This window comes from Crocodylus porosus, unplaced genomic scaffold, assembly GCF_001723895.1.
Source record: "Crocodylus porosus isolate Cpor-Errol unplaced genomic scaffold, CroPor_comp1, whole genome shotgun sequence".
In the NCBI taxonomy this organism is placed as follows: Eukaryota; Metazoa; Chordata; order Crocodylia; family Crocodylidae; genus Crocodylus; species Crocodylus porosus.
The window spans coordinates 36,884,918-36,902,417 of NW_017728943.1; the positions used below are offsets into that span (position 1 = coordinate 36,884,918).

Below are 17,500 nucleotides of genomic sequence, written 5' to 3' on the forward strand. Positions count from 1 at the left end.
TTTTTTTTTTTAATGGTTTAACTAGATCTACCAACAAGTCAAGTATAAAAAGGGGATATAGGGCGTTTTCATCTAGAGGGAAGTGGTTCAAATCCAGAAATCACTGCCACTTTAATTCTGTTATATGCTCTCCATGAAATAAGTTTACCATAACCACCACACTCATGATGGGGGCAAGGTAGTTGGTGACATAGTCAAAGGAAGCACTAACCAAATAGGTCTGAAGACAGAAAGAGTCTGTCATACCTAAAACCCTACTCCTCCATACAGAAAGGAGATCTATCCTTTCCTATCCCCAGTAGACTGTTTGGTGCCCCAGGGATTCAGGTGAGCACAAACAGGACATGGTGAAGATACTAAGAGAACCCGCATCACCCTACTATGAACTCTAAGCAAACATTATGTTATAAGTAATATGGCTAGGGTTGCCAATCCTCCCAGACTGACCAGGAGTCTTCTGGAATTGGCATTGATCTCCTGGTGACTGCTGAAAGCAATCTGGGAGATTGATATTGTGAACAGGTTGAACAATGCAATAATAGCATTACGTCATGTGGGGGGAAAAATCTCCCAGAATAACTTCACTCAGAGTTGGCAACCCTAAATACAGTACAGCTAGAGAGCGGGAAAAGGTGAGGACAGCCATGTAGGTGGTTCCGGCTTTCTCTAGACCTGGGGGGCAGGAGGTGGGGAAGGTTATGGGCCAGGCCAAAGATTGTCTCATGAGCAGGAGTTAAAGGGAGGACCCTCAGACAATCAATACAAAGAACCCAAATGTTATTTTTTTAAAATCTCATGCTTGGCTCATACATTTTATTAGTAATCCTAGGAAATGGAGGGAAGAGATTAAAGTTGTACTCAGTGTCAAACAGCAAGTTACTCATCCCACACCTGTATCAAATGCAGGGGCCGGGGGGAACAGTGCAGTTGAATTCTGCTCCACCCAAACTTTAACACCAACTGCCTGGGAGAAGCAGCAGGATTTCTATTCAGGTAGTACTGAGAGAGTCAACTGACTTTCTTATTATCAGTTTCCCAATTCTTGTTAATCTCTCCACTCGGCAGGTGATGGCAACATTCTATCCTTTTTAATGGTCTTGATGTTTCAAACTATGCTTTCTTCTCAAATTTTGCTATCTTTTAACTATTCCTGGTAATGTCTTTCTATTTCACAGCCCTGAAGACTGGTTTTAGTTCTAGTGAAAAACTTTAACCCAGGTGTGGTAATATTATGTCTAGTGTAAAATGACCGACAGTAAAGAATTGGAGGCACTGTCAAGATGCTCAAGACAGCTAGATTTTGTTTTATGAATCTGAATATGTGATGTATATTTAACTATAATGACTACAGAACTAAGGACACAATATCTTTTGACTATTTTATGTATATTTGTGTTTCTTTTTAAATTTTATATATACCCAAGCAAATTAATGCACATTCTAAAAGTTAGATTGGTTTTTGCTTTGATGTTAAACTGAATAATAAAGTTCTAGCCCACTACACTATTGGTAAAGTGTCTAATTTCTCTTTATCATATATAACAACAATTTTTCTCCAGTTAAGGTGCCACACCATCTGCACCTCCCTTCAAAATCCTAGATCCAGTCATGATCAAATCAATGGCATGAAGGAATTGTGAAGGGGCATAGTCCCCTACACAGACAGTCTATCCACTCTGAATAAGAGGCACAGAGTCTCTAATTCTGATACTCTACATTCCATCTGTAAAGACTTGAGTCTTTAAAGACATATTTGAAAAGAACACGGTGCAACTAGAGGTATATGACCTTCTTTACCTAAAGCTTCTAACATTCTCTTATGCCCTGTGGCCTTTTTTCATACCCAAATTAGGTTAAAAATGAAAGTAGGTAAAATAAACACACATACTATTAGCTTTGGAACTTGCATGAAGTACATACAGTATATATACAGCATACACATAGAGCAAGGATCTTGAAGGTACACTATATCTACTCCATTTTCCCCCCAAGATAACTCAGTGCAGAAAAATCAGTCTGACTTCTAAGAGAATTCATAAGTTGGTTCATTCTATATATTAACTTTTTGTCATTGAGAATTTTGGGGAAAAAAATCTTTGAATGTACCTGGAGCTGAATACACTTAAATAGTGAAGTTCTATAATTTTATTTGTGCTGGAAAATTTGTTTCATCTTACTATTTTTCCTTCCTAAACAGCCTTCCTGATAGATATCTGAATTCATGTATAAGCAAACCAAAATTAGCAAGTAAGAAACAGGAAGCTTTTAGTTGGAAAGTGGAATTTTAAGTACTTAGTGGCAAACAATGAACTGGAGAGATAAAAATGCAGTGGAAATGGTATGGAACAAACCTAACTTGTTTCCTGATGAAGTTGACTTGTGAGCATGTGTGCTGCCATGATATGGGCCAGCAATACTTTTTTGCTTTTATTTACTTAAAATGTATTTGGTCCTGTGAACCCTCCTATAAAAGCAAATTATAGAGACAGCAATAGTAGGCTGGCCATCTCTTATAGCCATCTCATTTACTTTACAGTTTATCAAATGTTTTCATCAGTGGAGCTTAGTCCATTTCTTCAACTCTTTAAGTTACAACCAGTGTCATATTACACTTCCAAGCATGTGCACTATTCCACATTGTAAAATGAAATCTACCACATCAATATTTAAGATTGGTTTAGTTCATGAAAGTAAATTTACTATTATCTACTACAGCCCTCTGGAAATTCTGTGATGCAAATGTGGAGTATGTAAATATTGCCGGTCTTTTCATTATTCTTGCCGTTTGTTAACTTTTAATAATTGAAAGTTCCCAGGTCAACAGAATTACTTTATCTTTCTTCCTCCCCCACATTTTATCTCCCTCTCCCACCAAACAGGTATCCATGTCAAAACAGGACTCTTCACTTGGGGGTTTGTTTGACCTAGGTCACTTAAATGTCAAGCTTTTCACCAGTTGTTAACACAAAGCTTCCACCCAGTGCTCTAAAGCCTGCACCACAGTTTGTTTCAGCTACAGCTCTTCTATCCACATTGGATTTCTCTCAGTTTTGCAGGAACTATCCATCCTCTCACAGGGAAGTGGTCTCAATGACAAGGAAAGAGGTCAAACACTCTTAAGTGAAACTGTAGAAGTTGAATCCTCCAAATATGGAAATGCAATGGATTTTGTCTTTTTTTTTAAAAAGGAAAGCAGAAGGCTCTTAGGATACCATTTTAAAAACTAGCTGAGCAGAAACTTTATTTTTGACTGGACGTAAAAAGACAGCAGCCTTTTAAATAGTTCTAAAGCAGCTCAGACTATATTTTTGCCTCCCAGAAAGAGATCAATTTTTATTTAGATTGATTTTAAGATTTACATGTGAGAAACAGACAAAATTGGATCAAATATACACCAAAACAAATTGTTGGCTCCCATGAAAGCCAATAAAATCAAAATAAATTTAGCAGATTTCATCTACCAGCATCTGAGATTTGTTTTATTTTGTTATTCCATATGCATTTACTGAACAGAAATTTGCTTAACTCTTTTCCAGTTTTGTCTTACTGAAACAATAAGACTCTCTGTAGAATATTTTGCACTTGAATATTATCACCAGGATAGCATATGGCAAACTAGCAGTAGGCCGTTTATCTTCATCCTCTTTGTAAGCTAAAATTAGCACAATGCTTTTGCAGCACTATATGCTGTATTCAGACCAGTATGATATAACTAATACAATTTCAATTCCACCCTTGGCTAGCCTCCAGTATTCAAGCAAATTGATTAAAGTATTAATATATTTAATACTAAGTTTATATTTATCAACCTGAGAGGCACTTTTAAATTAATATAGCCATTTCACCTAAACCAACTCCAGCAGTAAATAAAATGAATGTATTAGTAATAAACACAAATTCAATATGTTTGATTTGTATACAGCATCCTAATCCATATTAAAATACTTTATAGAGAAAGTCATGGTACACAAATGAATCTTGTTGTGTGCTGTACCTTTAAATGCTATGCTTGAGAGAGAATACAATATTCAAGTTTTATTAATGATATCCTGTTCGTGCTGTGTTCCCTCTTATTGGCAATTTTTAGGTGGGAATTAAATTAACCCATTGGGATTAAATTAAAGAAATATACAACTAAATAAAAAGAAGGATTTACACCAGATCCACAAATGCAGTTAGGTACCTGCCTCCTATTTAATCCATCATCATTCCCAGTGAAATTAATGAAAGTGAAGACACCTAAATACTTTTGTGGATCTGGCCCTTAGTGTTTGAATGAGAAATCATCTACGAACTAAGGCCTTCAAAGGCTTGCAGAGCAACCAATGACAAAAGCAGAACAATAGAAAGAGGTTCAAGTAATACACCCCTTTTAGCTGACACCCCTTTTAGTCAATGTAATCTGCTCATCAAACACTTCTAAAAACTCAGTCAGGATTAGCTTTACAGAAAGCACCTATAGAGTCAGTGGTTTAAGTTTACTAGAGCTTTACAATTACTTCTCCCTTTCTTCCTCCCCACTGTTTGCCATTCAGGTCTCTGCCTTTAGTTCTACTAAATGTTTCCGAAAATATGGCTAACCTGTATTGGACTGAATCTCTACTGCCCCTATTTGTCCCTTTAACTTGGTAAGTCACAGGAAGTCAGCTTGTTTTTGATATATTAGTGATTATTAACAAATGTCAATGTTGCTGATAAACTTGTATCAAACAGCTATGAAACATGTAAACTTAAGGACTCCCAAAGCTTGCGTATTTAGAACCACATACATGCACATACTCCAAGTTTGCCATAGTAACTATAGCACTCGCAGCACCACAGGTTCAACAACACTGAAAAAAGATACATAAACTCACTTTCAAGGATTTCTGTAACTTATCTCTAGTGACCTGTGAATAAAGTGTACTAGTTATTTACCTGTTATGAAAAATGCATTTAGGAACAAATTCTGGTCCTACTTCCAGAATTTTGTTTGCTTTTTGAAACAGACATGTTTATATATTACAGCTTCCCCATATATAAATGTTTCTGAACAAATGAAGACATAATCAATTCTAGGCCAGAGAACACAAGGGAGGAATATTGACCTTACTTTTTACCCAAACCCTCCCCAGGAACATCCCTTACTTTCACCATGGAGGAGTGAGAAAGTGTAAATGGGTACACGATACTTCCACCCCTCTTGGCTGTCTCTTCTACCAGCTGTAGAAGGGGCGTCTTGAATTTATTTCTTGCTATTTAAGAACAAGGGTGGAGAAGCTTGCTACTCGAGTCTGATCTACAGCATTTTAAAAACTATGTTCTATTTAAATGCAACCTAACATTATGCTTAAGTGGACTGGCCTTTTGAATACTTGCAGCAGCATCGCTTCTCCCGTGGTTACAAAGTGGTATGTGCAAATACTTCAAATATGCTGTGAGTGATGTGAAATTCAAGGGTGATAATTTCCCAGGTACCTACATGTTGTTGGTGTTTCTCTGGGGGTGCTGTTGTTATTCAGACATATCCTCTGTTCTACTTTTCACTAACTCCACAAGCTTTGTTTCATGGTGACCTGCATTTAGTGACAAGACAGAGCTGAGCTATGTCTCCTTCTGAAGCCTATCAATAGTAAGTAGGCCCTGGAATATTTTTAGCCAGTCCTGAATGTGCAGGGTGGCACAAACTGCTACTCAGAGAGATACAAGGCCTATGCATCAATTAAGTCCCACTGAAGCCTTATTTTGAGGACTTAAGTGATGCATACTAGTAGGTCTTCTGTGGCCTTCTGCACAGGGATGTGTTACGTCCCCAGTGAACAGACATCAGGTTCAGAGTCATTATTTTACCACACACAGGAGCAGACATGGAAAGGAAAAGGTTTGAGGGGTGAATGGTCCCAGATGGAAAGTCCAACCCCCACCCCCATGCCGTTGCTGTTGCTTATTTGCATTATATCTGCACCTCCTTGTTATGCTTCTATCTCAACTTCCCCAGATCCCATACCTATATGGTGTTTTGTCTCCTTTTGCTTCTTCCACAAGCATTCAGCTAACAAGAGGTGCAGCAGGGTGAAAGTAACTACAATCTCTGGAGCCCTCATTTTACTGCTGCTATTAGTACAAGTGAAAGTGCAGGGAAATTACCCAGACCATCCACAAGCACAGTAATGATGTGGGTGTGTGTTGAGGTAGGGAGGGAAGGAGGATGGACATGAAGGGAAGCTATGGTTAAGAAAAAAAGATAAGTAGAGGAGGAAGAGCAAAGAGACTCTGAAAAAAGAAACAATGTGAATGGCTAAGAAATCTTACAACCATTCAAGCACTCTACTGGTGATGTCCTTACTCAAAGGCCAAACAGAGTAACAAGACACAGCATTCCTAGGCCATCCCAGCTAAGGGAGAAAAAAAAACAGAACACTTGCTCTGGTATTTGGAATGACATGAACCACTGGATTGCCAGGCCAGCAATAAATGATCTCTGCTGATATATAACTGCAGCAGGTACAACATTGCAAACATGCTATTCTCCAAGTAAAAGCAACAAAGACTGTTTAATTATACAGAAAATGTTATGCAATCTTGGGGGAGAAGCCCTCAATTTCTTTCACGAATAAAGTTATGCCTATAGGTTTATTCATTTCCTTCTTTCTGAAATGATGGCACCCAAATCTTATGGCAATGTTTTCACTAGGCAAACTTAAATTTTCTTTTATAAAGAAACCATAAAATGAGACAGTGGCTGGAAAGGACACACTAGGAAAAGATCCATGCAGTGCTTTTAACAAGCTTCTAATTACAGCATGCTCTTTATAGGAGCAGTTGTTGACACTAGAATGGCTTGAGTTTGTCTCTATCACCACAATAATTATCTCTGGCATTCATGCAGTGACTTTTGTCTTAAATAACCCACAGTGAACAACCTGACTTTTTATGAAAATTTGCAAGGGACCTTCAAGTATCACAAATGGTGAAGTTATATCATATGGAGGACAACAAATCCAATGGCACTAGTACCATACAAAACTCTACAGAAATGGTCCAGAAGTGACTCACGGGCTAGGGACAGAGATTACACATAAACCAGTTTAAGTGATCAGAAACTGGTTTAAACCTGTAACAGAACAGATGTTCAGTGTACATAAACCAGTTTGAAAATGGCTGAAACTGGTTTGAGATAAACCTGATTGAATGTACTATCAGACGTAACTGATTGGGGTCAAACCAGTTATGCAATGTCTGTCCCAGACCCCTTCCTAGTTTAATTTAAATCAGAACTTCCCAACATCTCAGCATGCTCTCTGGGCTGGGCAGGGCTCTCTGCTTCACAGCGGGAATGGCCACTTCTCTCTGTTTCCCAGACTGAAGGCCTCTACCTGTCTCCCTCCCCTCACAACTCCCTCCTAAGCACAGATCACTGTCCCCTCTGCCTTACACAGACACTTCTCAGCATTAGCTAGCATACCACATGCTCGCTATGGTCTAAGACCCAACAAATGGAGACAGGACAAGTTTAGGGCTCTTTGGAGCTAATCAACAGGTAGCTGGTAATGTCCCTCCTACCTTAGAACAAGTTGTTTAAGAAGAGCTCGAACTAATGAGAAATCCTTTTGTTTTGGGAATGGGGGATAAATGCTGTGTAAACCCCTGCTGGCTCTCCTGCTGACCAGTGAGGAGTGGGGGGGACCCTTCCCTAATCAGAGCATCCTGCAAGGACCTGGCCATGCCACCCCTCAGTTCAGCACTTGGAAAGGGAAGGGAGGACTGCTGTAGTGCCCCCCAGCTTCTAGCCTGAGCCACTGCAGGCATGTGCCTGCATTTTCTCAGTCCAGAAAGGATGTCTGTATGGTTACAAACTGATTCAGCCTAGCCAGGTTAGACTAACCTGCAAAGATTGAATCAATTCAGGCTCAGGCTTTTTGAATGTCAGTCCCTAGCCACAGGGAATAATGCCACTGACTGCATCCGCACCAACCTATTCTGCAGCATTTTTCTCAGAGGTCTTCCCATCAAAAGACTAGCAGAGCTAAACCTGTCTGTCTCATTCCTGAGATCACAGCTTGAGGAAGTACAGCTGCACTCATGTTTATCTACAGCCCAAAGAGGTTCCCATAGAATATACATGAAGAAAACATTTCTTCATCATTCTAATACTGAAACAGATTAGAAATGAGGAAGAATTAAGAGTCCCCATTGCTTGTTTTATGTGGTCTGTCAGCTAAACTTTACAAAGAGCATATTCATGTTTACAGAGATACTGAAGTTATAAAAGGGACATTTTTATTTTACTTTCCCATAGCCTAAATGAAGGTGAACCAAGTAAATTTGGCAAAGGCCACTAGTCAGATGCCATTTCCCACAGCAACATGGTATTTTCCTCTGGGAATAAAACATTTTCCTTAAACTACTGTTTATAACTCTTATCAGCTCAACAGCAATAGAGCCATCAAGTCCAATATCTTGTGGAAAAAAGTCAAGGTCAACAAGTACTTGCATTTTCGTTTATCTTTAGCTGCAATTGCTACTGACATTCAATTGGGTAATAAACATAAGGACTGTCAAATGCTCTCAGCAAACAGGTGATCCAAAAGCTATCACAGAGAAAGAGGCTACTGCCTGGTAATCAAACAATTCTGTTGCAACAATTATGATTTGAGTGCATTCATTTATAGAAGCAATCACCTGTCAAATTTGAATGAATATTGTCAAACAATTCCCACCATTGGGGTAATAAGGGTGAGAAAATATGAACTATGCCTGCTCTCGGCTTTTTCCCAACAAATCCATATCAGCATTAACAAAGACCCATAGACTTAAAAAAGAATTCCCACTGCTTCTGCATTTAATGACAATTTTTAGTTTTTGAATATTCTACCATTTCAATTTAAATAGAAAAAAGGCATTACACAGGCAACACTTATCACCCATCACAACGTATTTGTGTTTCTGTCCACCTTTATTCTTTCTAAAATTGTTGCCACAGCTTTTGAAACATCCTTGCTCCAATTAAAAAACCCAAAAAACATGAATTTATTTTTTAAATACACTTGATTTATAGGATTTTAAATACTCAGGCCAAGAGCCACATACTATCCCTCATGTTCAGCCCAATTCTCACTGATGTGGGCACAGGCTGTGTATGCAGACTAAGAAGAGACAATAAACCCAAATACTGAGATCATAAGTGCCACCTCGGAGGTGAGAAGACCTTAATTCAAAACATCAGGCCCAAATTTACAGGGAAAAAACCTATCCTGCAAAATAAAAATCACTCTAAACATCTCCCAAAACATGTCAGAACTCCCACAATTGCTTATAAGAAATGTCTTGACCCCCCTCTTTTATATAATATATAATTTATATACAATTTTTATATAATTGTTGCTACTAAAATCCATTCCCTTGAGTTAGTCCAAATAGAGGACTAAGGGCTTTGAATTAAAAGATAGTCTATTTTCATAGCCACATTAAATGTAAACATCTCCAAAAGTAAGATTTCCTAATTTCATCCTTCCAGTTATGACCACAGTTTTGAACTGATGAATCTGCCATCTTACGTAAGTGACTCCTCTCTCTGTTTGAGGCTTTTCCTAAGCAGCATTTGAAATTTATGTTAAAATCTGCTAAAATATGTGTGGCAGTTTTGGAATGCTTATTATCTAGGAGGGCTGACCTGAAAAACAAGTTATTAGTTACATTGAGAAATTCAAGTTTGCCCTAGAAGGGGAGTGGGAGAAAAGTTTTACACGGGGAAAAAAATTAGTTTATGACTATGCTACCTACAAATTAAACAAAGTAAATAAAGTTAATAAGGATTTAAGGCTAATATGACCATAATAGTCAAATAATGAGACAGAGCCTATGAAGAACATTGCAAGCTGTTAAAATTAAACAAGGTAGATGTTTACCCTCGTGCATGAAGCTACATATGCAAAACCAGAAATTGACAACAACACACTGCACTGAAAATTTTACCCTATGCAGTTGAACTGCTGAGACTTTTAATATTGTTGAAGTATAACTCCAACAGCTAAACAAGACTGACAAGACCAAAAAAAAAAAAATAGTTTCACGCCCTCTGGCTTTAAGCTGAATGATGAATTTACATCATGTCATTATAAGCATAATTCTCAACTACTCAATCACGGTTAAAAAATAAAACATGATTCTGGGGAGATAAAAATAATTCTGGTGCAGCTGAAGAATGTGCACATACATGAAAAAGCTGGAAACTCAAACCAACAGTTCGAGTTTTTCCTGTGACAAAAAAAAGTTTCTGTTTTACACCAAGAAAGATGCACAGGGACACTTCAGAGGGGAAAAAAAGAGCACAGCCTTTGAGATAACACTGATACATCCTATTTTAAAAACCAAGCCTATTAGACCTAATTCAAGATTCACAACATATAAATAACCAGAAAATACTGGGAACAGCCCCTCTTGACTAATGCCCTGTCTTTTTCAATTGAGGGTCACATCTAGTCTAACCAATCGCATGATAATGGCATCAGTAAAGGTCAATCAAAGACAAGCCGAGGCTTCCACTGTCTGGCTGACCTTCGGAGCTTGTGACAAATTGCTATCAGTCAATGTCAACTAATGACAGCAGCGCTTTGGCTAATCAATTGTTCTAAAAATGATCAAGAAAACTACTCACAGGACAGCTCATTTTCACATCAATGCCTGTGAAGTATGAAAAGCTCATTTTTTGAGTTTTTAATAAGCTCATAAGTAAAGCAGTTACTTGGTAACAGGGGTCACCTTACTGAAAAGACAGAACCTTTGTCTGCCTTTTACATATTCTTTTATTACCATATTATAGTAAAAATATGCCATGCTATTACTATGCCAGAGGGCTACATAATAAAGTAGCTAATACTTCATACATTTTTGAGATAAATACTTCTGTGATTTAGGGACCTCTGTTTGGAGGTAAATAATTGTAGATATACTTTCCATGTATTTAAATGCAAAGCAATCACGTCTAGTACACAGGTGACAGGCCTGCTTATTATTCCAGTGAACTTTATGCAACAAAGTCTGCAGCAGAATACATGCCAGTGACACCATGCTGGTGGTTAGCAATAGTAACATTTGCTTTGTTTTTAAACAACCCACCTGCCCAAGCTGAGAATGTATTCTTTTTGGGCTGTTACTAATACGATTGAAATGTTGTGGGTAAGCCAAAAAGTAAAACCACAAACTTGAACACATTTCTGATTTAAAACAAATCTCTGTTATGTACACTAATCTGGAATGCAGAAACATGCATGTTAAGCAAGCTGTATCACAGATCTCTTGAAGGAAAAGGTAGCCACAGATTAAGAAGCCTTCCAAATCTTCATTATACCTGTTTCTTCCTTTCATGGCATCGTTTTCATACTTCCCTCAAACCATCACACCGCAGCCGCGCTTTAATTTGCATTTACACATTAAACATTACCAAAACAACAAATGATGCTACACAATGGTATACGGCTTGAGAACTGTAGTCACAATTATGTTTTGCTTTCTCTGGTCTATGAAGAGAGTGTTAGTCAAAGTACATTTCAGGGCATCGTGCTACAAGAAGTCTCTTGAGAAAAAGCCGAGTGAGCATGAACAAATACACATCATTCAAACCACTTGGACCAATAGAACATCAGATTCAAAAGAAGGAGTTTTGCTTTATATTTAAGTTTACAGTTTTTGTGGGTTTCTAACAAAACCTCTGTATTATTTAAAATCCTGTAAAAACACACACACACACTAAACAAGAAACATTAAAACTTTTGTTTTCAACAGGCAAACTGCAGACTGACAGCAGTTTCAGATTACATCCTAAACCTGAATTGCTATGGTAGTTTTTCAAATTAAAATATCTTCCGTGGCCTCAACCACTCTCAAGTTGTCCATAGGAAAGAAATAAAGGAGGCAGGGCAACACTTAAGCTGAGCCATAATTGGAAGTATGTGAAAAATGAAGTGTCAGTTCGGTCAATAAAGGGCAAAGGTCAAGGGGAACTGCAGCCCAAACTCTGTGCGAAATGTGCTCATTAAGACATCCAATCAGAGAGCTCCTTCCCACCTATCCCATTAGTCATCAGACATCTGACTGTTTCAAATGCCTGGGTCTGTGCTGTTATTACTTTTCTTCTTCATGTAAAAAGGCGAGCTGGTATATAAATCGTTGCTCAGTCATCTGGAACATAATGTGGCCCTTTTTTCCCCCTTCATCCAGCTCTGCCTGCTGGCTTCACGGGCTTGAAACAACTGCCTTGAGATTCCCTTCAATAATAAATGGAATTGCCTTTTGCCTATAGGTTGCCTGAACTCATACAAAAGCCAGAAAAACATTGCGACTATTGATACATTTTTATAAAGAAATATCATTGCTTTCCACTCACTGCTTTAAAGAGCAACAATTATTTTGAGGTTAAAAAACCATGTTGAACCTGGTCTCAGGCCTGAACAAAAAAAAGGAGGCATTGATAAATTTTTAGACACACTGGATAGCTAAATATGGACATTAAAAAGCTCATGCTGGATAGAAGCTGCCTGCACAAGGTCTTTGAGGAATCTCCTTCAAAAAATAAAAAAACCCAAAAAGTTCAAACCAAAAATACAATTCTTCTTAAATTAGAGCACAGAATCAAAGATAATCAGGGATGCTACTGCTATAGGTTTCTCTTTGCAGAACTATACCTAAAGACAGGCTTTGGATTGTTTTGGTTTTGGTTTCTTTTCAAGGCAGAGTTTTTGTAAGCTATTTTTCTGCAATGCAAATGGATTGCTTAGCATTCATATTACATTAAACAAAACCTAGGCAGCAATTGTTAGCAGTTGAAAATAGAAGACAAAAGGCATTACACCGTGATGAGAGCAGAGATACCTAAACTTTTCTCAGAAGATCATTATGCATTCCCATATGATAACTATTCCATAGTACAACTGTCACAATACCGAGCCATTATAAGAGACTGTGTCAAAATGCTACGTAATAACCTGCCCTGCTGTTCCATGACATGAAACTTCATAACAGCTCCCTAGCAGTTAAATAAGGATTTGCACAATAGATCATAACAGCCAGGAGTCATTACTGTCTACCAAGTAAATACATTCACACTGAAAAGCAGACATTAAAATGTTTAAACGAAAGAGCAGCACACCAGTTTTTAGAGGAAACCATTTGGTATATTTTGCAAATAGATAACTTACACAAGGTGCCTATTACAACGATTAAAATAGCAATGATGTACCATGTAAATAAAAAATCCTTTCTTTTTAAAATAAAAAATGCAAAAATACGTAATAGAGTATAATGACTCCAATAAGACTAGATATGCCTGTGCATAGATAGGAACCATTTAAGTTAAGGTCAAGTCTGTCAAGCCCAAGTACCCTTAAAAAAAACAATTATTTTGAGGTTAGAAAACCATGTTGAACCTGGTCTCAGGCCTGAACAAAATGAAATATTGATACTTTTTTAGTAGCACACACAATTATGTATCCCTATTAAACCCACACCAAACACACATGCCTAAGCATATGGGTGTCAGGTGACTCACTTCCAGATACAAGAGGAAAGTTTCTGTCAATGAATTCATAGTATCCTGCCTTGCGAGTTCGTCTGTTATATATAATTTAACCATTTGGAAAAGTGTTTGGGACCGCATGAACAATTTTTTGTTTAAAGCCAAAACAAAAAACCCAACCCTGACATTAAAAAAACCTCATGCCATAATGTTTACACTAGTCACAACCCAGCCTGTTGCATCAAGATCTTGCAGCTGATATAGAACACTAAAGCAAATGAGAACAAGGATTATGCTTCATACTGTATGTGCTCTAATATTAAGAGGGCATGGGCAGAGAACCTAAGTAACGGAGAATCAGGGAGGGATAGGTTTTAATTATTTCATGCTTTATAGTAAAAATCATATTGGATATTTTTTAAATTGCATATTATATTGTTGAAAGATGGCCTTAATGAGAAAAATATATATATATATAAATCTATAAATGCATCTAAGAGACCCAATACTAGTTATACAGTCCAAATCCTCTGTTCCATAAAGGCATGGGTAGGAGATAGAATCCTTCCCTTTCTGTCCTTTGCTCTGCCATATCATAGGTGCATCTTCAATATTGCAGTAGCTCCCTATCTTGCTATTACAAAGAGGACAGCCAATGAAATGGTACACATCCAGGTTCAGCACACTGCTGCCCAAATGTAAATGTTCAAAAACCTTAAGTTTGGATCCACCCCCGCTAAAATCATGAGACTGACTTACAAATCATGAGATTTAAACAGAATAAATCATGTTGGTATTTGTCTTCAGGTGTTTGAATCTTTTGCTCTGCAGCTTTTCTCTCCCCTCAGCCATGAAGGCCAGGAAGTTACTTCTATCTCTCTCATAAAATCTGGGATCTCCTCATAATCACATGCCTCTAAGAGCTGGAGTTTTAAAGCAAAAACACACAGCATAGCTTAAGAGTTAGTAAAGCAGCGCCTGACTCTTCTTTCCTGTCCTGAGTTTCCTCAAAAAACACAACATGTAGGTACAAGAACTTCCATTGTAGAATTCAAGTTCACTGGTGTACACAGTCCCCGAATCTTGTTCTCACAACAGTCCTGGATCTGCTCCAGTGTACTCAAGAGTCTCTAGGAATGATTCAGCATAACTGAATTGGAGTTTCACCATTCACTTCAACAAATGCAAATCAAGTCCAATATGGAGACCAGACAAAGCCCTCTGTGATTACTAGGTACGTGAAGTAGAGCTGCCTAGACCAAATAGTTTCTGTGAATACTTGGCTCCCTCTTTCCAGAAGCGTAATGCAATGATCCCTCTTGACAAAAAAAGTATTCCTTTTACAAAGAACTATTGCATCATGAGTTCCAGTTTCATTAAAGTTCATTATATACTCTGGGTAAAATTTTCAAAAGTGCCGAAGTGACTGTGGAGTCCTAGTCCTATCAAAATACAATGGGACTTTTAAGTGCAGGCACTTTTGAAAATTGTTACTTTCTTTCTGTATAACATTCACCTTGCCTTGAATGACAGGCAAATCACTGAGCCATGAGGAATAATCCAGCCAGGGAGATGTTTGTCTAGGTCAGCTGACTCGATTAAATATCAGAAATGACTGACACATGTTACAAGCTAATATGTTACATTTTGAAAAAACAAACCTATTTTTAGGTAGAGGTTTTCAAAAGCATCTTGGGGATTTAAGAGCTCATGTCTCACTGAAAACTGACAGAACTTGGACCCCTAAATCACTTGGGCACTTTTGCAAGTCTTCTCAGGATTCTTCCACACATAATACACCCTTTTAACAAACAAGTATTTCAGTCTTGGCCAAGAAGCCTCCAGTAACAAGTTTCAATTCAAAGAATATTTTTCAGTGTCTTAGACAGCCCTAAAATAACCCCCCATGACTTTAAAATTTACGCTGGAAAATAGGGAGTTATAATGAACATGCTGACACCACCTTAACTATAGCATTGCGACCGGCAACATTATAATATACATGTATACATACTTGAAAGAAAAAAGGCCCCTTGAATTTATGTTGCATATCATTTTCCAGTAAAAGTCAGAGGTCAGAAGGTTACCAGTTTCTGCCTCAGCTCTGCAACAGTTTACTATTCCAGGCCCCATTTTACTAGGCTATACTTGTGATGAAGTCAGCAACTTTTCCTTAAACAATAAAGTGTCTCAAATACTTAAAATTCTATAAAGAGATGTTATTCACAATATAAGCTACATCAACGTGTATAAAAAAATTAAAATATACTGTTTTAGTTTAAAAACAAATCCTGTGAAATACAGGCTTTGCAATTCTAATCAGTACTGTTCAACATTTTTTGGAAACACAATTCCTTTGTTGTCTAACAGCACTCGAATGAAACATGATCATAAAACCAGATTTAAAAGTATATACCTATTGTGAGTTCAGAGTCAACTTCAATAAAGCACTCCCTTTTATATTCAGATTAAAGTTCCTTTTCAATTTTTAATTGCATTAAATTAACACAAAATCCACTGCAGTTGGTCCAATCAGAAAAAAAGTAGAAAGCATTCAAACAACTTCTCTTTAAAACTCTTCAGTTTTGTTTCAAAACTTTGAGTTTAGAAGAAAGTGTTAATAATTTGTAGGTTGTACTACTTCAAATATGTATAATGCAAACTAGTCTCATACTATTTCTGTTAAGTCAATTACTGCATTTGGCTTGGCTGTCAAATAAAACATTTTTGCATTAAAAAAAAAAAACCAGCATAGAGGGGTAAAAAGTGCTGCTTAGGATTCCATGCAATGTGCCAGCTAACTTTTATTTTTTGTATTTCATGCAATGTGCACTGACCAGAGTTTCAATAGCATCTTTAAAATATTAACATTCAGTTCTGCAGTCTTAATTATACTTGCTCTTGAAGATTTCTTTTTTTAACCCATTTTGATGTAAAAAAAATCTAGTTGCTTATTTTTATTAAACACACTGCAAATCTGGTACATATGTTGTTGTAACGTGTGCCTGTTGGCAGGATTTAAGAAATAAACATGCCAACTTCTTTTACTAGAAGATGAAAAAATGTGTCAAAAAGGGGATAGACAATGCTGGGCACCAAGCCCTAGTGTCTCAACATTTCCTTCTTTTCAGAAGGAAAAATGACCAATCTTTACTAAGTGTACAGTGCTCTAAAAAATAGAAAGGTTACTTTCCTACCTTGTTCACTGCTGTTGTCCCCACTGTGTGATGTATGCCCCCCACTGGAGGGCCCTGGTGTTCCTCCAGAACGTGTTGATGCTGTGTCATCATGATCTCTGTTCCAGGAAGGCTGCAAGGTATAAGGATGAAAGCATTGGGTTAAAAACAAGTATCCCTCCATTCTATGTATTAATTTCAATAAGAGCACACTGCAATTGATGCACAATCATTTAAAAAGGGTTGCAAAATTAATCAAAAAATATTTATAGTTGTCAGATTCCTACTCCCGAGCTAAAATAATATACTATGGAATATGGTTACTGTATAAGTAATCACATGCTTTATTACCACAGAAAACAGAAACATTCCAGGCAAAGGGGGGAAGAGGAGGGGGGAGAAGCAAGAGAGATACACTGCCACTTGATTCCGACTATATTTTTAGCATCGACAAACCCTCTGGCATAGCAGTCTGCTACTCTACAAATGCAAAATGAGAGTAGTGGTCTATAACAGTGCAATATATATAGGCCTCGGATTCTCCACAGAAGACAAACAAGGAAGAGCTTAAAGACTTCACTCACAATCAGGCCTGGGTCCATAGTAGCCAATATGCGTCAGCTGTTTGCCGGATGGTATATGGCAAATGGACCAGGCATTAGGACAAAAAAGAAATGAGAATAACAATGGCTTCACATAGACTGTGTACACTCAGCCCCATGCAGAGCCTTCTTGTACTATTGAACAGAAAACAGATGTTGCTTCTTATCACTGGGTGCATTTGAAAGTAACATTCAGATAGGAAAAATTGGCTGTAAATTAAATTCTTAGG

At 37.6% G+C, this 17,500-nt stretch overlaps 1 protein-coding gene across 2 annotated transcripts in view; it reads right to left on the bottom strand.

The window, feature by feature from the left end:
• MEIS1 (Meis homeobox 1) overlaps positions 1-17,500 on the bottom strand; it is a 123,408-nt gene that overhangs the window by 76,122 nt on the left and 29,786 nt on the right. For both annotated transcript variants that reach the window (XM_019549157.1, XM_019549159.1), the window contains exon 7: positions 16,690-16,801. In XM_019549157.1, coding sequence (XP_019404702.1) covers positions 16,690-16,801 — 112 coding nt within the window. The remainder of the gene's footprint in view (positions 1-16,689; positions 16,802-17,500) is intronic.